Here is a 25,525-nt window from a genome sequence, read left to right as displayed (position 1 = left end):
GGCATGTAAGTGCTTGTGGTCCATAAGAAGTGGCAGGAAAAATAAAACTCTTGCGGAGCGTTTCTTTAAAATCTGAGATTCCTTCTTGTGAAAAGCTGTGCTGCTGCTGCAGAGTTAACAGCTGGAGACAAAAGGCGACCACAGAAAAGGCACAGCAAGAGTATGGTGGCATGCAGATTCACGGGTCTGCCCATGTCCTTCAACTCGAGCGAGAGGGGAAAATTCCAGAGCTCTACGAACCTCCAGATTTATTCAGTCCTTTGCCTTCCAGTGAAGGTGCCAAGAAGAATGCTGAATGTGATGCTCTTATCTTGTATTTAACTGCTAAGAATTTCACTAGCCGTTCCTATAACACTGGACACTGGATGCCAAAGACCCACAGCATTTTGATACCAAGCTATACTAGAAGCAGCTGTTTATATGTGAGAGGTTATAGACCACGGCTCTTCCATTTTCAATATGCATATTCTTTTCTTTTCGAGTGACTGATTTTCCTGCAGGAATTTGACTTCGCTGACTGATTCACACCAGGAAGAAAGTTTATCGCTCCTAAAATGCACGTACTTGTTTGAAAACTTCTGCCAGTTGTGTAAAGCATTGGTGGTGGGGAAGAGATCTAAAATTTTAATAGTGTGTCTTTTGGAGAATGCATACAAAAAAATAACCTCTAAGTAGTAAACTAATGGAATGGGGATGGTAAATAGCACCTAAAAAATGGAAATTTCTGATCAGGCTGTTTTAAGTTATGCAGAGGTCTTCTGTTTCAGTACCCTCAGCCAGGAGGTTGGGTTTTTTTGGTTTTTTTTTTTTTGTTTTTTTAAGCTGAACCTCTGAAAGGTACTGGCTTTTGGTAGGACCTTAAACTGGTGAGATCTGATAGCTTACCTTTCTACATGCTTTCTGCGTGCTCCTTATTGCTCCTCATAGGACTCCTTGCGAGTCAGCAAGGCTATGTATTATTTATGCTTATGCTTGCAAAATTTATAGCGAAACAAATGGAAAGTGACTGTCATTGTGAAATTAGCCTTTTATCCAAATCCTCCTCTATGCCTTCAGCTATAAACTATTGTCTTTAATGAATGAGACTGAGAGATGTGGGAGCAGATGATATGAACTGCGCTTTAATCTGTCCTTCCTTTTCAATCTTATGAACCAAAGAAATGAAAATAATGCTAACCTAGCATTGTTCTCTCTCATTAGGAAGGGGGAAAAAAATGACACAAATCTTTCCGTATATTTCATTTACTATATTTTGTTTCACAGTCATCTTTTCCACCCAGCTGTTGAAGGAAACCAGGATGTTGACAGTTGGATTCTGCTTTTGAACAATCTCATTTCTCAGTTGCCTGAGGTTAACCTTGACCTGCCTTATAAGGTTATTATGATCAAGGAGTTTCTGCCCTAGAAACTGTTACGACTGTGTTTTACTATTGGCATTGACAGCTTGAGCTTCTGAAGGAAGTTTTTCCTGCGTGTAACATCAGCTCTTTTGTCTCCTTCCCCTCTTTTTCTGGCAAGTCTACTGATCTTTCTGAAGGTCTGTTACAGGGTGTGGTAGACTTGTTCTTAGTAATACCCTTCCAAAACTATTACTCTTCAGTAGTGAAGCATAGCCATTGTTTTTTATATTCTACCACAAATCCCGGATAAATGGCTATTGTCTAGTACCACGAAACATCAGACTTTCGCTGGGAGATTAGCTGGTGAAATTCCAGAGGAGCGAGCTAGAGACGTTCTGCTTATCAACACCATCTAAGTTTTTTTCCAAAGGCAAAGGCAAGACCTTAGCACTGTGTTGCTGACAATGACGTCATCAGTGTATGTATATGTTTTTTCTTTTTTAAATGCCTTTAAATTAAAATGTGCTGATTGAATTCTTGCACCTAAAATAAGTTTCAGCATGCTCAAGCCCAGAAATCATAACACGATCTTTGCCGATATACTGAACGTTGTATCTGAAAAGACCAGTCTTGTCCCTTTTTTTTTTGCTATGTAAAACACAGTTCCAGTTTGCAGTAAGTTTTGTTACTATATCTTCACCCACGTGAAATAAGCACTATCTAGTAAGTGGAACCCTAACTGAGACTTGGGAAAAAAATTCAGCTCTCCCCAGCGTCCTGTAGTTTTCCTGCCTCAGCTTAGACAAGTAACTTCATAGGGCTAATGATCATGAATTCTATTTAAAGCATGATTCTCTCAGGAAAAGCAACCAGTAAGAGCTAAGTATTACTATGATTGTCTCCAATGGCTGAAAAAAATAACATTTTGGTCATTATCAATCAGTTCCTTTGCTTGCTCTCTGAATAGCTGAATCATTGGCTTATCTAGCTCAGTGGCTGAAAATGAAGGCCACTGTTTAATATGAAAAATAGTTTTCTCTTTAAAACATAATACATAAGTATCTGTGGAATCCTATCACCAAATGGTATTGAAAGTAAGATCATGGCAGATTTTAAGATGTTAGCTGAACAATAGTTTCATCAATATCAAAGCTAATGCTTAAAATAATTGTAGTAAGTGGTAGAAGTCTTCTGTTCAGAAGAAATTGTGTCCCCTCTGGGCAGATTATTGCATGACTGTACATTGCAGAGTGTCTCTTCAGAAGTATGTTACCACTCTGACATAAACCCAAATGAGCTGAGTTAAAGTGTTGCTGTGATTCAATATGACTTTTATGGTGTTCCTAATTTTAGATGATCGTCTTTTACTCTAGTTACAATTTTTTTGAAGTTGGAAAAGAGCAGCAGGACTTGAGCTAAACCACTTGTGAAACAATCTCTCTCTCCTTTGAGTGTTAAATACTTACTATTTTGGACATATGGAAACAGTAAAGCAGTTTTCTTTCCTCAAGAAAAGAAGTTAAACTACATAGCAATGCAGTTATCCAATAGATAGGCTTGATGCCAAAAAGGTGCCTAATGAGTTATAAAAAAGTTAGTCAAGCCAGTAATTGCATCATTAGAAACAATTTTAAGGGAACTGTACGTCTTGGTACAACTAATGCATGTTTTCTATGGTACTAATACATGTTTTCTACAGCTTGTGTGTGTTTTCAGATACACTTAAGGTAAATAGTTTTATTTGTATTGAAACTGTAATGGATTTATTCATGCTAGTTTGAAATTTCCAGCAAAATCACGCCAATGGATTGAAAAATAAAATTAAAAAAAAGTCTTTCCTGCTGCTCTAGAACCAATGTGTATTTTCTTAACCCTTCCTGTCCATGGTGCACACAGAAGGAAAGTAGAAACAGGGAAAAATAGCTAAAATTCATATTGATCATAATACAACATGGAAATAGTATTAATCCTTCCTATCTCTATCTTGTCTATGTTTACATACACATCTATGTGAATATGTATGCATATGTATAAAAATATATATTTACATATATTTGGATTGTAAATCCCTGAGGAAATAAGCTTTTTGTGTTCTGTTCTTGTACATTTCCTAGCAGAGTTGGGTGCTGCTTGATTTTTAGGGCTGTCAGGTATGATAATATTATGAATAATTATTAATAAGGTGCTTGCCTTGCGGCTCTCTATGGAAGTCTGTAGTAGGAAAAGTGCGAAGATGCAGTGCACTCTGCTGAACTAACTCCATGCTCTTGCTTTTGTAGACTGTCACTTCCAACGTTGTTCAAGCCAGGTTCTGCGTGGGTTGTAATATTTGAAAAATTTGCTGCCCAAGAGAAGGCAAACCAGTGAAGTCAACTGAATTATCTTCTGTATATTTAAAACAGCAGTAGAGATTATACAACAGATAAAAAGTGATGATTGAAGAGTACAGTGAATTCAATGACATCTATACAAACTGTATGGGCAAATGGAGTTACTCTAGATTTACACAACTATAGCTATGTCTGAGTATAGGTCTTATAATTAAATTTTAAACAAATACCCTTATCTTCTGTCTCCTAGTACCATTTGGGGTTTTTTCTCTGATGCAATATTGATCGCTAAAATATACCAGAGTTCAGATGTTGTCTTATAACTGTCCAGTTGCAGCTTCTTTACTTTATAAAGTATGCTTTTTGATGCAATAGATGCAAATATACGCTTAATGTTTTCTGTGTTGGCTAAATAGAGTTGTGGGAAATGATATCCTTCTAATTATGGCTTTGTTCAGACTTGTTGTCCACTCCCATTCCCCTTGGAATTAGCTACAGGCTGGCAAACTGTAGTAGCCTTTTTTATATTGAACACATAAAGACTGCTAAAAAATTGTAACCCAAAATGAGCACAAGAGAAACAAGGCTAGATTTCAGCTCTCAGCCCGCTTGCCTGTGGTGTGGTCTGTCTTCTGCCATGCACTCCCCTAGTATGCCATATTGGCCCTCTGAATAAAGCTTTGTGAGTCTTAATTTTGAATTTCTTGGCTTTTATTATTTTGGGGTACAGTTTGCAGACTTCTCTTTTGTTCATTTTCCATTTGCTTTCCCAGATAAACCACCAAATCGGAGGCTTATGAAATGCATGTTTTTATTTGCTGTTTTGGAACAGTTTCCCTCAGTGAATCTACAGATGAATCGTTTTTAAAATGTTTGATTTCCTTCAAATTATAGATACGCTTCTGCAATCCAAACAGACAAAGTGTAATCTCAGCTCGTGACATAATAACAACATTTAACATAATTTCAGACAGAGGAGCCTCAAATCCTTGATGGAATATGGGCCAATTTCTGTTCTATCTGTTGAACGGGCAGAAAGCCTAACCACAGTTTTGCAGCACAACTCAGCTATGAATCCGTGGCTCATAGAGCTGTTACAGCCTTTAGCAGAGTTTTGTCCAGGTTGTTCAGTGACAACCCAGCTCCTCCTCTTCCTGGAAAGTGGAATTCATGATTCTAGTTTGTGCCTTATGCTGCCGTAATTAAAGGATATGCCAGGGGACGCCTTCTGTGGGTGACCAGTCACTCTCCATCCAAGAGTAAGGATGGAGCTATCGCTAACCATGGTTTTCTGTCTCGGTCGTCTTCAATTTATCTTGCCACTTCCGTGGAAAAAAGATGTCAGAAGCATACTCGGTGATTGTTTTTCCATGCGCTTGCCTCTGAAAGCTGCCAATTTTCTCCACAGGTGTTCTCTGTTGGAAACACTAGTTAATATGACAGAACAAGTTGTATACATCTCTCAAACTCTCTTCGCACAGTGATCCATAATATACAATAAATCCGATACTTTTAATCTGCTGCAGTGTTAGTAGATGCAATGCTGTACTGTAATACTGTAGAGTATTCCTGCTAAGATTTGTAAGTGACCTGTTTCTGACCTTCATGGTAAAACACCTTTAAATGAGCGGCTTTTTCATACAGTGGGTGCTGAATGCTTTCTTAAAAACAGATTTTCTGAAGTATCGGCAAACTAAAATTGGAGATCTCCAACATCACGATTCCTTTTGAAAGCTTTAATCATAATATTTGATATTACAGTAACTGCATTAATGTCCTATATTTGGTTGATGCTTATATAGATAATCCTCACTGTGGTTCATCTGTGTTTTTGTGGGCACTGTAGTTGAAATCCCAGCTCCTCTAAAGCTGATGGCACTCTTGATTTCAATACAGCTAGGATTTCACTTTAAGATTTTACATTTTTGACTTTTGTGTAATCTATTAACTTAGTGTTCATTTTAGCAGTAGCTCTAACTATATGGAGCTTTATGGCAGATGAGGGTGTTACTTTTCTTGCAACTTGTGTATATATATATACTACAGTGACATAAATAAACAGCCTGCTTTGGCATTACACGTCTCTAAAACAAGATTCGATAAGCACTTATTCACCTGCATATTTGACAAAGCAGCTTATGTGAAGCTTGTACGAAAGCATGAATACTTGCAGAATTGGGATTTAGTTCATTTAGTTCATTGCAAAGAACTGGAAAGAAGCCGATTTTGTCCCCTGGATCAAGCAAGTGTGAAACCTGGGGCTGAAGCACAAGGATCAAACTGAGAAGCAGTATGCTTTTTACACTCCCTTCCCTTCAGTCAAATTTCAGTTCCCACTGATGTTTTTTAATCTTTGTTAGTCTATGTGAAAGCTAAATGTAAACATTTTAAATGAGATTTTTTTCCTATTTGAAAATGTTCTGTGTTTGCTCTTTTTGAGGAGATAGAGGGAGAAGGAACCTAAAGCTAGGTTCCCAACCTGAAGCTAGCTAGCCCAACAATTGCCGTTTAAGCGCACGTGAAAGTTGTCAGCTCAAAAGGGAACGGCTGAGATGTTAAGGATCATGTACACAGGCCTTCCACTGAGAAGATTCCTCTGCGCTGAAAATGCTTGTAGCCGGTGCTGTTACCTTGCGAGTACAGGTCTGGTCAGAGCATTGGTGCTGTCTAGTGGCAAGTTCTTGCATCTCACATTGCAGACTTAACTGAAGAGAAATGTAAAATGCCTTATTTTGATTAACATCTCTCAAAGAATGACTTGGGTTTTTTTTTTTTTTTTCTTTTGAAGCACCCAGGTCGTTTCTACTATCTCCGCAGAGTTAAATGGTAACATTTGTGAGTATAGTTTGACTATATAGTGTAGTATAGAATGTAGACTATAGCATAGACTATAGACTGTATAGTATAGAATATATATTTGTTCTACAGTGAAATCCTTGTAGCATGTATGTTGTTACTGTGGTTCTCTTCCAAGAAGGAAAGGTTAATTGCCTTGTTAATTGCCTAGGAAGGCAATTAAAAAAGAACCGACACGCACCTGTCTGAAATCATTAGAACAGGACAAGAACTGCTTATTTGCTAATCCCAAAGGTTCAAGGTTAAGGCCAAGATGTGGTGTGCTGGCTGCAGCTGAGCCCAGCTAAGAGTTTACTGCCCCCAGTCTTTTCCTGACTGCTCTTCACTGTCCTCCTTGTGGAGGATGCAGTCTTTCAGACCGGCTGGCACGCTTCTATATGGTTCGTTTCTAACCCAGTTCTGTCAGAATGATCTGGTTTAGCTCAAGCAATTATTTTTATTTTTTAAATCCATGCTGCTTTGAGGGGATGCCCTTTGTGTGAGGGGATGAGCAGGCGCGCCGTACGGAGGAAGCAGTGGCCTCTGTCAGGAAGCAGTGCTGAGGAGCTGAAGCAGTAACCTCATAACCTGACTCAGCTGCAACCACACTGACGTGTCTGGTCATAGCCTGAGAAACTCCTGTTCTTTGTTTCTTGGCATTTAGTTTTTCTTAGCTTCGGTCACCCAGACCCATCTTTTACTATTGGTAGGTCTGGAGGTTGGACGCGGGAGGCTGTGAGGGCACACACGAGCTGTGGCTACACTGGTACAATATCTTTGGGCTCAGACTTGATGAGTTTTTGCATATCAGCTGAGGAAGAAACTGTTTTTCGTGTCTGTTGTGATGGGTTACGTATGTGTGCACCCAAAGTTTGAGCTGCTGGACACTGGATCATTAAGTTGTAACTCAACTGTATTTGATTATTGGCACATCAGTGACTGATATGGTGATCTTGCAGTGGTGGCTGTAATTCCTTCAGCCTGTCTTGTCCCCTGTTGATTTTACCACCCATGTCCGCCAGCTAGCTCAGGGGAACACACGTTGGTGCCTGCAGAATAAAACGTTGTGGCCTAGTGACGAAGCTGTCTCTGTTGGACTTTAGCCTGATAATGTCGGAGGGATTGGTCCATATCCCTGCTGCTTCAGCCACCTGTGCTGTGTGCCTAACGCAGGTCAGCGGATGGGAGGGTTGCAAGGCTGGGGACACTGTAACTTGTAAAACTTCTGTGGAAAGCTTCTTGTTTGTCCTCGGTTACTCTGCTAGAAGTGCAAGGTGAAATGTGTAGTTTCTGTTACTGTGGTTTCAGCCAAGCATAGTTCACCCTTGTGATCAGTTTCTGGAGATCAGCAGGTGCATAGTACTATTAGTTACTTTTGTTTGATTTGTGGGTCTAAGTCATCCTTATGGATAAGGGATGCCAATATAAAGAATTTCTTTATGGTCCCCAGCTCAAGTTAAATCAGTCGGCCAAAGTATTTTGCTAAAATTCCATTTCTTATCAAAATGGTGACCCTGGAGCAAAAACCATAGAAGAAATGTGGAACAGTCTCTTTCTGTATTGGAGAATGCATGGTAACCCCTGCAGGATTTATGGAAGAGGTAATCCCAGCAGATACTACTTTTCTATATGGTCTTGGGAATACAAACTAGAACTTTTTATTTTCCTTTTTGTACACCTGGAAACGTTGTCCGCATGGCAATCTCATTGTGATGTCCGTGTGCCTGGCAGATGATGTGGAACTTCTAACTTCAGGCATGGACTGCTGTTTAATGACATGATGTGTTTATGGTGAATTTTTCTTACTTTCAACAGTCTCTTGTTCTGTGGAAAACAGGCAAGCAAGACTTTGTAATTACAAGACTTTGTAATTTGTTCTCTTTTCTTGTTTGTAGGTATCAGTATTACCTACAAGTGAAGAAGAATGTTCTTGATGGCCGATTACGTTCTTCGCTGGAGCAGGGAATTCGGCTAGCTGGTTTGGCAGTGCAAGGTAATGTGATGTGACCTTATAGCCTGTTTTCAACTTTTCCTTTTTTTTTGGTTTGATCCAGATGTTCACTGGGCACTAGTTAAGGCCGCACATGACCCCTGTTCACAACAGTTAAGTTTCCTATTGGTTTAAAAAAGGACTGTCATTGCTGAATGACTTGCACCCTCAGGAGGGGAATGATGGACTGCATCATAGTGTTCAACGTTGCCGTTTGCAAAATTGATTTGTTACTGAATCTGAACAAAGCTCCATTTCTTCCAACTTCAGCTATGGAACACTTTTTAGTAAAGAATTTACTTCACGTTCTCTAGTTTGAAATGGAATTACATCAAAGAGTATAGCAGCAGCTTTAATTTTACCTTTAATTAAAAACTCATTTTGCTCTATATTGCTATCTGAAGTATAGGAAGAACACATGACTGTAGTTGTTATGTGAGTTATAAATTAATAATAAACTAGTTCTAACAGTGTGATTTTTATTTTGAGCATCCTTAGGACACCAATAAAAGTGAGATTGCATAATGTATATGGACAGAAGAGGAAGCTCTCTATTTGAAGAAAGTGTATTTCAGTGCATCCATGACTATGAGAGCTTAAGGCAGAATTTCAACTATCATGCGCTGGACATGCCTTCTGATGGCAGGGGGGAGAGGGCAGAAGGAGTATACATATAATAAGGACCATGTAGTTCTGATCCTTGAAAATTTAAGATTCTGTGGTATAGCCTGTCCTAGTAATGTTTTTAAATGGGAGAATCTGATTCTAAAATGCAGTGCTTCAGTCCTGGCTTCTCTGATTTGTGGAGTGCTTTGTTGTCAATATGAAACTTTTTCGGACTTCATTTGTGACTTTCTAAAACATCCTTCTCCATTTTGACCAAGTCTAGCAGTTGCAAGAGGGAATTGTTTGTAAGGATGATATTCTATTTCTGACTGCCTTTGGTAATATATAAGATTCTTTACAGCTGTCTTAAAGAATGGATTTTCAGAGGAGTTAAACATCTTCCTATTTCTGACATTGAGGGGAACAGTAGGTACTCATCAGGTTGAAACCCAGGTCATTAGGCACTGGTGGCACGAGCTTCCCTCACGGTACTCTAGAGAGGTACCAGCAATCACGTTTTTAAGTTCTCTGAAGTTATCTTGTAAAATAGTAATATAAAATAGTAATATTTTACAAGATATTACGGATCAAGATATTTTACAAGTAATATTAGTGAAATGCTAATTGTAATTAAAAGCAATGTTAATATGATCTTTCTTAGGGCAATGGAAGTTCTATTGTAGTGTCTTATTTTTTGGATACAAATTGAAGTAAAAATGTCTCCTGTCAAGTCTTGAAATGTTTTATGAAAAAAGGAAAGGATGTGTCCTTACTGAATTTGAGTCAATGAAGTTTTTCCAGTATGCAAGTTACTGCAAATAGATACTGAATCTGTTACACTGGTCTCTTATCTCTGGAGCTTTTTGCCGGCTTTGGGAGCTAGTCAGTCTCACTGTAAGCAGTTTGCAATAATCAGTTTTATTGTGAATTTTCTACATAATCTGTTATCTTTCAAAGACCGTTGCATCAAAATGCTTCACCTAATCTTGTTTGCTTTATTTATGACCTTGTATTACTCTTTGTCCTTTACTTGGGATGCAACCAAGAATATTTGAAATACTTATTTCTTTTAAGCTGCAGACTCTGTTTCATGTTCATTCTGATTTCTTTATGTTAAAACATAACTCCGAGGTGAAAACAAAATGAAACTGCATTTTTGGCATCCTGCAATGTGTGCAGTTGTCTAGAAGCTTTGAAAGAATGTTTAGCTAGTATGATTTATGATGGGGATTTCCAGCTTCTATAATATGAGAATCTTGTAGATGGCGTTTGATGCAGTTCAATTAAAATAAAATAAAAACCTCCCGGCAAGATATCCTTTTGATATAAGCTGTTGTGTATTTAACAGATAGATAAATATAGGCTTTGTTTTGTTTTTAAAGTAGTTTAGCCTTTAGGAAGCATTTTCAAACTCTGTACAAGGACGTTTAGACAAGAATCCTCAGCCCATTTTATGAGTGAAAGTGAGCATGCAGATGAGTAGCTCCTAAAGAGATATAGAAGGAGAAGAGGCAAGTAGAAAGGTGTGAAAGCCCAGTCAATTAAAGGAAAATGACTCAGTGGGCTGTTATAGTGGTGGATAAAGATAAGACATCTATTTAAATTGTGCTGTTTATTGACAATTCATTTTTAATAGAATTGGCCAGTGGATTTCAGCCTCCTAGGCTGTAAAATTAAGTGTCTGTCATACAATTGTGTTGAATTGTAGCAGAGGTAGATTAAAATTTTTTTGCCGGGTCAGAGCTGTGAGTGTTGGAGAAGCACAAGTGTGCACCATCTGGGCAACCCTAGGCTTGTTAGATGGTGATACTAGTTCATGAAGGCCACAGAAAAGCAGCTCTTGCATCCCTAATAGTTTAAAGTATTGCAGATGGCTGTAAAATAAAGGAACAAAAGAGAGAAATTACTTGTTGCCTGTTATTTGGTTGCTAGTAATAACACTGTTATTTTCAGACCTCCATGTTAAAAGCTTTGCTCTAGGTTGTGACTTCAGAAGGAAGTCACCCACTTGATATCAAGCATCTGTGCAAAGGCTGAGTGAGGTCTTAACATGTGCAGAAAGTGCTAAAATAATAGTTGTGTTGTTTTTTTCCAGCGGATTTTGGAGACTATAATCAGTTTGAATCTCATGACTTCCTCCGAGAATATGTCTTGTTTCCTATGGTGAGTTACTTTTCCCCTTCTTTTGTGGTCTTTTATGAATAATTCCTCCATGCCTCAGAGATGGCTTTATTGATAATAGAGTACTGTTAACGGCTGAAATAAACTTTGCTTCCCCAAAACTGTGATGTATTTGATTGTAACTGAGCTAATACATGCTGTGAAGATTTAACCCTTTTTCAGTCCTTGTTAAGCCTCTGCTAGGAATAGATGTCAACAAAAGAAATGTACTTAATTGAATCAACTAAGAATTTGCGTTTTATTTAGAAGGGTGTATATCAGCAGTACTGCAGTATTAGTAATACCGCATAACCAAGGGGTATGTGGACAGCTGATGTAGGAAATGTTTTATCACAGGATAAGTCATCCAGACTTTGCTCAAGAGAATGCGAACTTAAATCAATTGACTGTTAGACTGAAATAAAGCATGAATCAGGAGGTCTGAAAATGCCCTACAGGGACTGTGCTGTAAACTTATTATTTGAAATTTAAATTGGAAACTAGCAAATAATATGAACACTGAGGGAAGTGTTTTAGGTCACTGATTACATTAGACCGTGGTGATAGATGCCAGACGCTTGCAACCCATGACATTGAGCCCCTCTGGGAGAATAGTTTACTGCAAAAAACTGCTGAGTTTAGGGCTGGCTTTATCTCTGACTAACAACTCCAGCAGCACAGAGCATGAGCGTAAGCTTCATAAAATGTAAAAGAACTTGAAATTCTTTCAGAGTGGAAGCAAAATTTGGAAGTGGAGTGGGGTTCCCCTTTCTGAAAAGTTAGACATCTGGTTTCTCCCTACAGCTAGCAGGGAGGCAGAGGCATCTCCAAGAAGGGATTCATTGTAACTTGAATGTCTGAGAAAGGCACTTCCGGAAGCAGCTCATCCCAATTACCTTGATTTTTCGGCTATATAGGAACTGTAGCCTTCTGTAAGCTGGAAGTGTATTCTAAACTTCAAAAAGGTGATTGTTGCGCAGGGAAATGAAAGTGCAATTTTGGGCTGTTAGACAGAGAGTTCAACACCACCTGAAAGTGAAATCCAGCAGGAAGAAGAGTGATTAACGAGTACGTAGCAATATGAGTGTGCTTTGCATACCTAGAACATGGTTTTGGTATTGTCTTTCCACTAAGGAACTTCTGCTAGCCAGACTGGTGGAGGGGGCTTTCTTTGTTAGGTCTTCTTTATTTATTACTAGGTAATTGATTGATTTTGCATATAGTTGATAGCTTATCAAGTGACATATTATAGCCTAAGTGGGAAAGATGATGGCTGCAATATGGACAGAGAAATGTGTAGTCAGGATGTCACTTTGCAAGTTTAGTGCCTTTTTGCAAAGTCCCTTCAATATACATATCCCATTTTGGGGTCAGCTGTCCTTTGTTGTGTCACAGTTGCCTCTCTTCTGTTTTGGACCTATGCTACTACTGCTGAATTTAGCAAGATCTGCAAAGTATCAGCTTCCTACAGTCTTCAGGACTCTATGCTTAAATCAGCTGGTCCTCTAGGCACTATTACTTGTATAACGTAATAGTAATTTTTCACTGCAAGTACTGTGACAGTTGCTAATTGCTGCAGATATAAACTAGTCCTAAAGCAAGTGGGAGGATTTGAATGAATCTCAGGCATAGAAAGAGCCTCCAACGAGAATGTTGCTATAAATTCATTAGTGAAGTGAGCTGGTGAGGGAGGGGCAGCTACATTTGTAGTGTTTGATCTTGTGAGGCTACAATGTGTGTCAAATGGCATTTCTTCAGCAGTGAAAAGAACAAAGTTATGTACACAGTACACCCCACAGGTGTGTAGCTGTGTAGAGGCATGTACTATGACATTTTTCATTAGCACGCTACCACTTTCACATTTTTTTGTGGCAGAAGCAAATATCAGAGGGAGGGCCCCACTGAGCAAGAAGCAGGCAGTGTATTTAAGTACAATACATGCAGCGTTAAGGCTTCTTTTTAAATAAAATAAGAACTTTGAGGTTTTACTAGTAAGTTTTTCAACTTTTTTTTTTTTTTGCGTGGAATTTATGACCAGGCTTCCTTTATTAACTTGTTCCTGATTATTTCAGAATTATTTCCACCACATTACTAAATCTGTGAAAGATAGGAATTTCTGCTCAGAAATGTGTTGAAAACATAAAAGGAGTTTCGTTACATATTTAAAGGAATATTGAAGTTTTTTATTTCTTTTAACACATGGAAGGAAGTACCGGCAGTTTGCTGGACAGCAAAGACCCGTAACTGCATTTTGTTTGGTGTATGTCTATGCTAATTTTATTTGCATTGTTTTTGGCTGATTTGAAAGGTGTGCATTCATTTTTAGCCTTCCAAGTATTTTTAAAGGCTTGTTTGACCCTTATCCAGGAAAAAAAATCCCTTATCCATGCTCTGTGTGTACTGCTGTGTATTTGGGAAAAGTGTCCACCCCCTCTGTGTCCCCCTTCCTCCAACAAACAAACAAACAGACCCTCATGGTTTTCTTGCAAGTTTTAAGCACCCTGTGGTCAAGCATGTGCACTGGCTTTTCATTGCAGTTGGTGCTAGGTTCTCTCAGTATAGCTATCTGCAAGAGTATGAACAGGAAACAACACCAGAACACGTACCATCATAATTTGTCTTGCATTTTGTTGTCTGTCTTTTTGGATAATGGGTCTTTGAAGCTCCTTCATACTCTTACAGGACTGGACCCAGGATGAAGCTGTCCTGGAGGAGCTGACTCAAAAGGTTGCTCAGGAACACCGAACTCACAGGTCAGCTTGACACGTTAACATTCAGTTTTTTGTTTGTTTGTTTTTAAATGTCATCCCTGTGTTCCCCTTCCTCACCACCCTCTTCGAACAGTGGTAAACTAGCCCATCTTCATGTTACTTTTATGCTATGTCTAGCTAGATTTTTAATTAGTCTGTAACAAAAGATTTTCTGCCTCTTACAACCATAAAATGGCCAAGGAACTTAATCCCAAGTAAATAGGCATTGCCACCATAAGGTTTAACGACTATGTGCAACAGTACTTGCATTGTGTGATAGATTCCTTTCTCTTTATGGTTTCATTTAAGTCCTCATGGTGAAAGACCCTATGACTTAATCAGAGGTGGTCCGAGTGTCTGTCTCGTTCAAGAGAGACACACGCTAAGCAGCTATCTTCTTTCAATGTAATGCAAATGAAAATAACAGCAGATGGGACCTTGTCATGTTGCGCTTTAAGTCCCATCATGAAAAAGATATAATAAGCTGTCACTAGTAAATAATCTAGGAGTGTACATGTTAGTGCTGCAGTACAAATACCTTTTTTGTAAGCAAACTCCTTTGGTGTCGTGTAGGTGTACTGGTGGTGGAAGTATTCAAACCTCTAGAGAGTGCTGTCCTTAGAAAAAAAGCAGTGCCTGTACATCATTGGAAATAATGTTTCAAATTATGTTATGAATCTGCATTTAAAGCTTTATTATATAAAACAAAATAGGAATATTATGTCAAAGGTGCAGCATTCTTCACTATGTAACAGAAAATGGTTGTAAGGGGGCAAATGCCGGTCTCTGAGTTGTAGGCCATTCTCAGTGTGAGATTTAAGGCAGACTTGGGCCTTTGATGCAACCAAAGGGATAGCTTCCCAGTTGGCCGTGAATAGGCCTGGGTCTGTTCTTCTGTCCCTCTGCCCTGAGCTGCTTGTGTGATCTTGGTTAAACCACAGACTTAAAAGGGAAGATTTCCATCCCCTGCTGTGCTCTTTTGTGCTATCTCAGGAACGCAAAGCTCAAATACTTAGCTCGCTTCAGCAGGTAGCTCAAATTCCATCGCAATTCTCTCCCTCTTTCCCCCAAGTATTATCCAGTTCCTGCCTTTCCGTGTCTGTAAGCTGTGGTAAGGAGGATCAAAAAGGAGAACCATTAGTAGTGGCCTTCTTTTGGAGCAAGCAACAATCTATTCTGACCTGCTTTTGCAAACTGAAATTTGTCCAAATTCCTGAGCTGTAACAGGGAGCATGTGTAGACAAGCGTGTATAAGTTTTCAGGCAGTTCATTCTCTATTATGGAAGAGAATCTGCTCAAAATATAGACTTAGAGCCTGTTTTTAAACAACCAACATGAAAACAAAGGTCTTCCCTTTTAAGTCATTTTATGCAACTTCAGTGGACTTGTTTCACTTGCAGATTACAGTCCATGAGTCAAATTGGCCATCCAAAACTAGACTTATCCTGATGCAATGACCTGATGTATTAATAAAGCCTGGAAAAGATTTGAAGTGTGCAGAAGAAAATGAGTAATATGATCAATTGAGTTTATTACACCTGTAATTTGAGCTGTGCTTTGTACCTTCCCCTAGCAACATATAGGAAAATTCCTCTTCCTGATTATGATCCTAATGTTGAAAGTTAGATTTGTGTTGTATGTTTCTAGGTGGGATATCTGAAGCATTGTCTAAAGTGGTTTGTGAACCTGCCGTTTTTTCACAAGTAGTTTCTCTGTGCTTATAATATTAAAGTATGTTTTGCCTTTTGTTGCTGTAATTGCAGTGGCATTACAGCAGCAGAAGCTGAGCTGATGTACATCCATGAGGTGGAGCGCCTGGATGGGTTTGGGCAGGAGAGTTTCCCTGTGAAGGTATGTTAGAAATGTTAGTATATATTATAAAGGAGCCTCTAAATTAAGTGATACAAGGGTCTGCAGTGACCTTTGGAACGCATAGAAGTTACCGGTGTCGACAAGAAACAGCCGTGTTTCGCTGTTCCAGAAGATGAAGTGATTCTGGTAGTTTGAATGGACTTTCCAGCATGAGGATATCTTAGGCCCCTAGTGGACCCTGTTGCTTCTCTTCCACCAAAATCCTTTCCACCCAAGAGGTCGTATGAGCCAGGGCTGCTCAAAGTCCCTTCTTACTTGGGAAGGTGAGATGCTCCTTGCTTTCCTTTCTGAGTGCTGTCTGAAGGACTGCTTAGCAATCCTCTGCTAGTTAAAGACGGCTCTTAAACAGACAGCACTCCCCCCCACCCCCCCAGCCAAACAAAAAGCCCTTCGGCTTCTGCTGAAGTCGAAAGTGAAAAGATCCTGCCCTTCAGGCCGATTTTGGGAGTTGAATGACAAAACCAAACCCCCAGCAACCCCCAAAATCATGGAACCTTAACTGCCGATCAAAGTTTTCCTCACATTAACACCTTCTAGCGCTGTGGGCTGCTGAAATGACAATTCTGTGTTGGAATTGTCATTAGATATTATTGCGTGTAAGGAAAGTACATATGAGCGGTGGATTGGGTGCTCTCCAGATTGCAGGAAGATGTTATCCTTATATCAGAAAACAGCAGGCTGGCATTGTGGACAAACAGAAATGCATCTGAAGGGGACAGATTAAAAATTTCTTTTTCTGTTCCTGTTAAAAAATTCTATTAGAAATCTGCTTCTTTTGCAAGTACACATGCACACACACACACCCTCTGACGTGCACATATATATAAAAATATGTATTTAGATAGAAATACATAATTTTTCCTCAAAGTTTTTCGCAATGTCTTTGCTTACTAAAGCTGTGTTTGGGACAAAACAGAAGAAAGTTTATTCCTCTAAACGGACTAAACTGAGGCCTGTCGGCTGCTGAACCACACCTGACTGAGTATGGGTGGAGGAATCCTGGCATGCGCAGCGCTGAGAATCAGCACATAGGCAGGGGCTTGAAACCTGGTGTCCGTCTTCTGTTTGCCAGAGCGCTAACCCTTAGTGGTTAGAAACAGGTGCAGCTACTCCATTCGTGCCTTCTAGGGATAAAATACAAGAAGGCCAGGAAAATGGCTCAAATCTGATCTATTAAAATGCAGGGGCTCCTGTTTAACTCGTGTGTAACTTTTCTCATATCCTTTCTTTTAGCATTCTTTTTAACCACACTATCTGTGTTATCATGATTTTTGTTTACCGCTCAAAAGTGTGAATTAATTACTGTGTATGCAGCTGGGGGGGGAATTGTTTTTGTTGGTAAACGTACCAAAATCTCTTTGTCATTAGCTTTTAAGCTTTTGTTGCAATATGAAAAAGGAATTTTAAGAAAACAAGCATGTGCAAAGTGGAACAGGAGTTCATGTTTCCCCCACAGGGGGCTGCAAGGAGACATGGCGACGCACAAAAACAATAGAATTTCTGGAAAACAATGCAAGGATAGTGGATGTTAGGTAGTGAAATGCATGCAACCAATAGCCTGAAAAGCAATAGAGAATCTGTCTGTACAGAAATACAAGTACTTTTTCGGGTGCCAAGGTGTGAGCTCCTGCACAAAGTGCTCAAAAGGAGGAAGTGTGAAGGGTATAGATTTTGGGAGGGATTCCATCTCCAGGTGTGGTTTCCAGAAATCGCTACCTGTTTCACCAAATGGCATGAGTAATACTGTGAGTAGGAAAGAAGAATATTGCTTTTGGTAGTCATATGGGTTCTTGGTAGCTATAACTCCAATAATAGAGAACATGGGGTATTATATAATGTATGTTGTATACCAACATTATAACATGTTGGTATTGTATAATGCCAGTTTGTGGTGTTCCTGTTGTTTCACAAAACAGAGCCTTGAGCTCATTAAGCCATCATCTGCTCTCACTCATCAGCAGACTGAATCCACTTAAGTGTTAACTGCTTTGAAATAATGAAAATCGGAGTCAAACAGAACAACAGAATATTGGTTAGCAACTGTCCTGCCTTACGTCTTAAAGAATGGCTTTTGTTTGGTAGTTCAACCTGTGTTTTTATGTGTTCTTTGGCCAATTTCTTTATTGAACTAAATATATATGCTTTTTGTGTAGGATAATCATGGAAATGACATACACCTCGGTATTTTCTTCATGGGCATCTTCATAAAAAACAGAATTGGAAGGACAACTGTGATCTATAGGTAAAAACCTAATGACTTCTGTATTTAAAGTGAGGGTTTTTTTTTTTTTTTTCAGAGCTCTGTGTGTGTGTGGGGGGGGGGGGGGTGTCCTTCCTTACATATGACTTCAACAGTGCCAGTCCTCTAACTGAGAAGAACTCACCTCACTGTTTTCAGGACTAGCCTCTTGGCCGTAAGAGATGTGATAAAGAATAATTTCTGATGTCTGTGAATGGGTTTGACGGCAAGAAAGACGTAGTTTTCTGTCATGTGTCTTGTTCTACTTACGAAGCTTTGATCCCTTTTCTTTTCTTGCCTTTGTGTCTGCCTCTTTGATGCATCTGAATGCAAATCTGTTAAACCTCACTGCTGGCAGCCCAGGTGTTCAACATTTCTGAAAACCTGGTTGCCATATTTAGGTGCCCCAGTAAAAAGCTGAACTTTCTTATCCCATAATTTTGAAAATCCTGGCTGTGTCGCTTACTTGTCTGTACTATTGTTTATTTTGGCGATTAGGGATCATTTAAGGCTTTTCATTAATCATCTTTTGTGGCATTTGTTACTTCTTATAAAATCCTGTCCTGTGTGAAGATGCTGCTAAAAATCTCCATGATTCCAGGGAAGCAAAGGTTTTACTGCTTCCTTTTATTATTTGCTACTATTCCGTGGGCTGTTTTTGTTAATATCATTGTTAACTTACAATGGATTTTTCCTGGTCCCTTATGGACCTTCCTTTTATGGAAATACGAACATTTGTGCAACCAAATGGATTATTTGTGATGAGGTACAGTAATATTTAGTCAGTAGCTAACGCTTGTATCAGGCTTGAGCAGGAAGAGTTTTTCTTTTTTTCCTTTTTCTTTTTTTTCAGTCATTCTTTTCTTCTTTTTTATTTTTTATTTTTTTGGCCTTAAAAAGGCTTTGATCTGATGTTTTCCCTGTGTAATTTTATGAAGAAATTAGGTATTCCTTTTAACTATGGCATTCTGAAGACTTGCTTAAAGTGTAGGTGACAAACGCAAGAAGTTTCTTAAATGTAGAAAGGATAGTTGGTGCTCTTTGGAAATATGCACTTCAAGCATCCTGCCATGACATGAAGAGGAATGCATGCTGCAAACAGAACAAACAAGTCCTTTCCATCCCCGTGGATTGCATGCAATGTACGCAAATGTGTCTGTCAGCTATTTGTAAGAAGATTATAACTCTGATCTTGTGTAACCTGACAATTACTTGAAAAAAAGATTGGGAACATAGAATATTAACATGGTATGCATAGCCTGCATAACCATGTTGCTGTGTTAACCTTCTTTAGGAAGAATTGGCTCTATGGGAAAGTTCGAAATGGCATTTGGAATGGAATGGCACGACAGAACCGCATATTTTTTTTCCACTTGGCTAAAGTCAATCACTACAAAGATGCTTCAATTCAGTCTAAAGTTTATCATTAATGTACTTTCAGTTTATCTTTTATTGTGATTCCTCTACTGAGTATTTTGAGAGAGAACTGTTGACTCTCCTGTTTTGGGTTAAGGACACAACTTCTTTATTTTCCTGACTGTGTTTATTCACCGAATAGCTACTGAGAAGTTTTCCCATTAAATGAGACTGATGTTGACTAAGGGACTCTTAATGTGTTTGTGAAATGTTTGAATGTATGTGTTGGCAAATGTTCCAACTTTTTTTTCCTTCTACAGGTGGAATGACATTGGGAATATAGCACATAACAAGTCTTCAATTGTTCTAGAGTTGATCAACAAAGAAGAGAATGTGCTCTTTCACACAGTAAGAAAAAGATCTAATCGGTGTCATCAAGAAACCTGCTTATATAAAAAATAAAGTTTTAAAATTCCATTGTCCCAAAGGGACTCTCTCCCCATAAAACCACCCACCGTGAAGTTGTGCATTCTCCTTTATGTGGAGAGTGAAATTAATTTTATTTCTCTATCAATGTTTGCACTCTCTTCTAGGCATCCTAAATTGTACTATGCTGATAAGTTTGCAAAAAATCTGAAGTGCTTGTTGGATGAAACGTTCACAGTGCTGTACTACATTTCATGCTGGCATAAATACAGATGTAGAAACTGTGCGCAGGCTCCCATACGTGCACATACGGGGACTCAAGGAAGGGTGCAGTGCTGTTCTGCACCATTTAAAATCTCTCCATGTCTCCTTGAACCAAGGCCAGTATGGAAACTAGACCAGCAAGCTTGAGCCATTTTTCTTCATTGTCCCTCCTCCCCTCCCACCGTGACTTAGCAGTGAAGTGGCAGCGTGTAAAGGCATGCCACTATATTTCAGTAGTTCAATGCCTTGAACGCTTTTGAGGGCGCTAGACATGTTCTTGGCAGCCGCTTCTGTACATGAGAAACCTTACCAAGCGTTACTGCGATTGAATTTTTAGAACTCTTCTTTGTTAATGCTTGATAAGAATAACAAAGTGAATAATTAGGTTTTTTTTCCTAATTTCTCTTGTGTTTAAAGGATGATCTTGAAAATGCCAAATATATTTCACGACTGTTTGCAGCAAGACATAAGTTTTACAAACAGAACAAAATCTGCACAGAGTGAGTACTCTTTTTTTCAGAATTATGTTCTGACACACTGCTTTGGAAGCGCTCTGAGTTTCTGTGTGTCAGTTTTTGTTTGTTTTTCTAGTCACTTGTGCCAGTTATTCTTTCTCCCTTTTCTTTTTTAACTACCATTTGGAAGAAAAGAATGAAAATGAAATGTAATTCTGAGGCTTGTGAGGCCTGATTCATGTCCCCAGTTGGATGTTGCTCCCCGTGCAGCCAGATCTGGCAGAGAACTGTGAATTGAAGCCCTTGGTCTCTGCCATTCGTGACCCAGAATATTAGAATAAATTGGAGGGAAAGGTGAAATATGTTAATATGCCAAAATGTGAATTGCAGTAGGCTATTGAGGATGCCATCTAGCAGCTGAAGTCGATGGAAAACACAGCTTTCCTCTCCTGATTTGGGCAGTATAATTTATCTGCTTCTTAAATGCATCAAACAAGTGAGCTACTGGGGAGGACACCTGGGAATGTTAATCTATGTAGCCATCCTAGCATGACTCAAAAAAGCCTATGAATCAGAGCCCTAAGTCTCTCTTTTAGTCTCTGCTTTGAGCGCTGACTGAGGGACTGGCCTTGAGCTAGCCCTCTCACACAGGTGAATCCATCCTAATTGGAGGAAGAATTCTTGAGGCGCTGGTTATAAGACAAAAATCAATTTATTAGCTGAGGATACTTCATGCATACCAGCATGTAGCCAATTTTAGTTTGAGATAAACTGAGTGAATTAGAATTTGAGGACTTTTCATAACATGCCAGGTTTGTGTAGCAATGAGAATATGAATCCCTTGCAAAATATCTAACATACCAGCTAGGTAGCTGCAAAGAAGTCTCATCTCTATCACAGCTCTAGTTAAAGCTGGACATCCCATCTGTTCAGCTGGGTAATGCCATCTGTTAGAAAATAAAGCCAAAATAATGAACGGAAGATTGGAAGGTCTAACTCTCTAATATTGCGTGTGTACACAGTATATAAACATACATTGAGTTAGAGTATTGGGGAGACTGGTGAGATGAACTGCATACAGCGATCTTTTTACTTACAGGAAAAAGACGTTGATGAGATTTTGGATGACATTTACTGTCCTTGGGAGCTGAACGGAAGACCAGAAAAGACATTTCATAGCAGAATATATTGTATTTTTATAGTCCAATACCAAATTTATTTTAACAGTTTCAGAGGAACTGAGTTCAAAGAAAGCTCCTGGTTCTCTCCCCTGGAAAAACAATGGCAGTCAGAAAAGAAAACAAAAACCCATAATCCTTTGGCTTAGACTATTTCCTGTTTGAAGTGGTATATTGGGATCAACAGAGAGGACTGTTCCGTTGCAGCTTATAACAGAGACTGCAAAAGCAATAACTTTTTCTTCTGTTTATTTCTGTTTGTTTCTAAACAGTGAGCAATAGGTATGTAGATACCATGAACTGGCTGTATGTAGCGGCTTCGTATACAACTTAAAAATATTTGAAATAATAAAAATAGAGAACATCACGAAGTCACTGAGTGAGATAAATGGAGTTTAAATAGATTTTTGCCGTCGAAACTGGTCTCCTCCATACCAGAGTGTCCTGTGGTGCCAGCTTGTATGTTAGGGTCACATGTATTGATGACAGCATATTCCAGTGTGTGTTTTCTAGCCAAATAATTTTCCTGACCTCTGTGTTATAATGATAGTTGTTTGTTTTCCTCTGTGTGCATTTCCTCTAATTGCACATAAAATCATTCACCAGATCAGAAACTGTAAGAGGAGAAATTCCACCTTTCCTCTCTTCACGTAAGCACTATATTTCTGCCTCCTTCAACTTTTTTCTTCCTCTCTTTTTTTTGTCTCCACTATTGTTTCTTCCATTGCAACTGGCTACTCTAACAGTGTATCTGGCTCTGCTGGTATTATCTAACCAGTTACTTTTTTCCTCCCAATCTGTGTGCATTGCTCTGGAGTGATTGCTATGAATTTTGAAAGATTTTCATTATGTAGTGTTCACTTTAAGGCATCTGAGACTGTGCCTGTGTGACATGTTCAATTTTTATTGCTTAAGAGATGTTGTTGTTGTTGCTTGATTTATTTTTAAAACAGAGTTTTTCTTTCCTGTGTTTCCAAGTAAGCCAAATACAATAATGAATGGAAGATATGTGTATTTTGGAATCAGAATACTTTCTGTATTTAGAGGAGGACCTGAATTATTTTCATCTGTTCATATTTTTTTTTGAATCTCATTAATGAGCAGTACTTACAGATTCTTCATCTCTTGTTTTCCTCATTCGCTCTTGAATCAGAACTGTAATGTTGTAGTTCCTAGTGTTTCTCTTCACTTTTTCCCCCACAGACAATCAAGTTCTCCTCCCCCTATCAGACGGCGGCCCACTTGGAGTAGGTCATCCTTGGTATGTACCATGGTGGGATCTCTACGTTTATACCATTTCTAAAGGGATGGGCCATTGTGTAGGATGGAATGCTTTCTAAATTTCAAATAAGCACCTGAACTCGTTTCTTACAGGCAATATGATTGAAATGAGCTTCAAGGGTGTGGCTGCCTCCGTTGATTAATTTACCTGGGTAATATCACCACTGAATATTAAAAATTACAGTCTTCAAGGCATTATATTTTTATTTGCCCTGCAGAAACTGAGCATCTTTTCTACAGGAGTGAGGTATATTCAATGTAGGGAAGGAAAGGAAAATAATCCTTTACAGCCTGAGAAGAATTTGAAGTATCTTGTGCTATATCCATAAAAATCTAGTCGTTATATAATTTTACAGCTTCTCATCTTGTATTTCTTCTATTCCTCTTTGTTTTATGTCACATTTACTTCTAATTTACCAGTTTCTGGGATTAAGAGCCTATTCTCTGTGTGAAGTTACTGTAATTTTAAGTAAAACTTTTATGATCAATCCAAGATCCTGATTCTGAGCTTCTTCTTAAATAGTATTTGTTTCATTTTAACAAATCTCTGTAAATAATATAAATCTGACAAAACTGGTTAACTATTTCATGAAATCTTTGCAAGACAATGTGTAAGAATCTTTTTTTCCAGTCAGTTCTGAGCACATGCTTTTTATTGATCCAGTTTTAATGTCTAGTATGTCATTATTTCTTACAGTAGTTCAGAATGCCTTAAATGAGAGTAGCAACAGCACTGCTGATCCCTTAGACAGAGGGCAATATTATCTGTATGAAGGTTGCCAGTTTTCATTGGTGACACAGGTTATACTTGCTTTGTAGTCCTTCTCAGTGTGCTAACTCCATTAGCCTATTGCTGTATGATGGAGAACTAATGTGGCAGGAGCGTTTTCTTGACATATCTCCAAGATGTGATCACAGCTTGTGAAAATGGTCCAAAATTAAGCTTAGGCTGTTAGTGATATTGAGTTACCGCTATCTTTGCAGATTTCAGCACAGGCCACTTTCTTGATGCTTACACGTGGTATAGTAGATTTAAAAGTTGCATTCTGTGTTTCCCAGACATTGGCAGGAAACCTGTTTTAGCGGGTTTCATATTTCTTTGACCTTTCATTTTTAGCTTGTTTTTAGGGCATCATAATACACAGAGGTTGTGTGTTACATTGTCCGAGGCGTTGTTACAGTATTTTTCCTATCTACTGGTTTGGTCCCTCAAGTCTGCTGTGAAAAATTCAGGGTGAGGAGAGGAAGTGTGATTTGCATTCTTATGCTGTTGCCTCAGCTGTATCACAAGGAAAAGAACAGCCTTCTTCTAATAGATATGGAAAATGGAAATCTACCTTTTAACAGGAAAAGTGAATCCTGCTGCCTATTGGTTTTGAACATAAGCATGCAAAAAGTTTAAAAACAAAAAAAAAAGTGGCTCAGGAAGATCAAACGGGGAGGAATACATGCTCGTCAATTAAAAAGTGAACCCGACTGCTTACTGTTCATGTTGAACTTTCAGGTTTTTTTTTTTCATAATTGTCTTTTTAACTTGTTGGAACAGTTCCTTTTTTGGGGGGGAAAAGGGGGGAAGAAAATAAAAAGTCTTCCTGACTATACTTTATACACCTACCTATTCATTTGTCTTGTACGGTGATAAATCAATAGACAATAATGGGAAGTGAAGGAGAATCTTTGGGGGTGAGGCTCTATCACTTGACTGCGAATTGTGTTCATTGCTCTCATATTAAGACCCTTTGCATGGTTTCGGCAACACGATGAGCCTATATTTTATTAACAGCTACTCTGAGGCTATTTTACACTGTGTTTCTTATCCCTGTCAGACCACCCAATGATGCTGATTTTCCAGAAAAACCTCCTCCATGCAGGAGATTTTAGTATGCTGATATATTTAATTAATGGATTTTTTTTAAATACCAAGTTGTCCCTAAACTGGATATTGAGATTCGGCAGATCTCAAGCTTCTCCCCTGTTTCTTCAGAAGAGACGGTTCCCCATGGGCCCTAACAAAAAAAAAAAAAAAAAAAAAAAAAGGCCTTGCCCACGACGAAAAGAATAACTCGTAATTTCTTGAAGACAGTTTCCATAACATCTATCACAAAGCAAACTCTACTCCAGATCTATACTCTGCATTTCCAGTAGAAGTTATTTTCTCCTTTCTTGCAGGTTTCCTCTGCCCCCATCCCTTAGGCTTTCAAACTGTTTGGTTTTCCCAGGCTCGTCTGCTACTTGGACTGTGAGCGGCAGCCTCCTTTGCCCCAGTTGTTCAGCAAGAGTAGTGTTTTATGCCCTTAGAAGTAATTGATCTAGTAGAAGTATTTCCTGTCCTCTTCCACCTCTGGCTTAACAGCCGCTACGTATGCAAGAATTCGTATGTGCACTCGGTTTCTTTCATTCTTTTTCCCTCTCCCCATTTACATAGAAAATAGAATTTTAACCC

General features: G+C 38.8%; 1 protein-coding gene across 7 annotated transcripts in view; it reads left to right on the top strand.

The window, feature by feature from the left end:
• The window catches only part of PTPN14 (protein tyrosine phosphatase non-receptor type 14), a 117,320-nt gene that overhangs the window by 69,889 nt on the left and 21,906 nt on the right, over positions 1–25,525 (top strand). For all 7 annotated transcript variants that reach the window (XM_068939824.1, XM_068939825.1, XM_009668994.2 and 4 more), the window contains 8 exons: positions 8,401–8,498; positions 11,197–11,264; positions 13,944–14,014; positions 15,775–15,862; positions 18,037–18,125; positions 19,799–19,886; positions 20,586–20,668; positions 23,005–23,062. In XM_068939824.1, the coding sequence (XP_068795925.1) occupies positions 8,401–8,498; positions 11,197–11,264; positions 13,944–14,014; positions 15,775–15,862; positions 18,037–18,125; positions 19,799–19,886; positions 20,586–20,668; positions 23,005–23,062 (643 nt within the window). The remainder of the gene's footprint in view (positions 1–8,400; positions 8,499–11,196; positions 11,265–13,943; positions 14,015–15,774; positions 15,863–18,036; positions 18,126–19,798; positions 19,887–20,585; positions 20,669–23,004; positions 23,063–25,525) is intronic.

This window comes from Struthio camelus, chromosome 3 (assembly GCF_040807025.1).
Source record: "Struthio camelus isolate bStrCam1 chromosome 3, bStrCam1.hap1, whole genome shotgun sequence".
Lineage (NCBI taxonomy): Eukaryota > Metazoa > Chordata > Aves > Struthioniformes > Struthionidae > Struthio > Struthio camelus.
The sequence above is the reverse complement of the archived record's forward strand: the minus strand, read 5'-3'. Positions and strand labels throughout refer to the sequence as shown.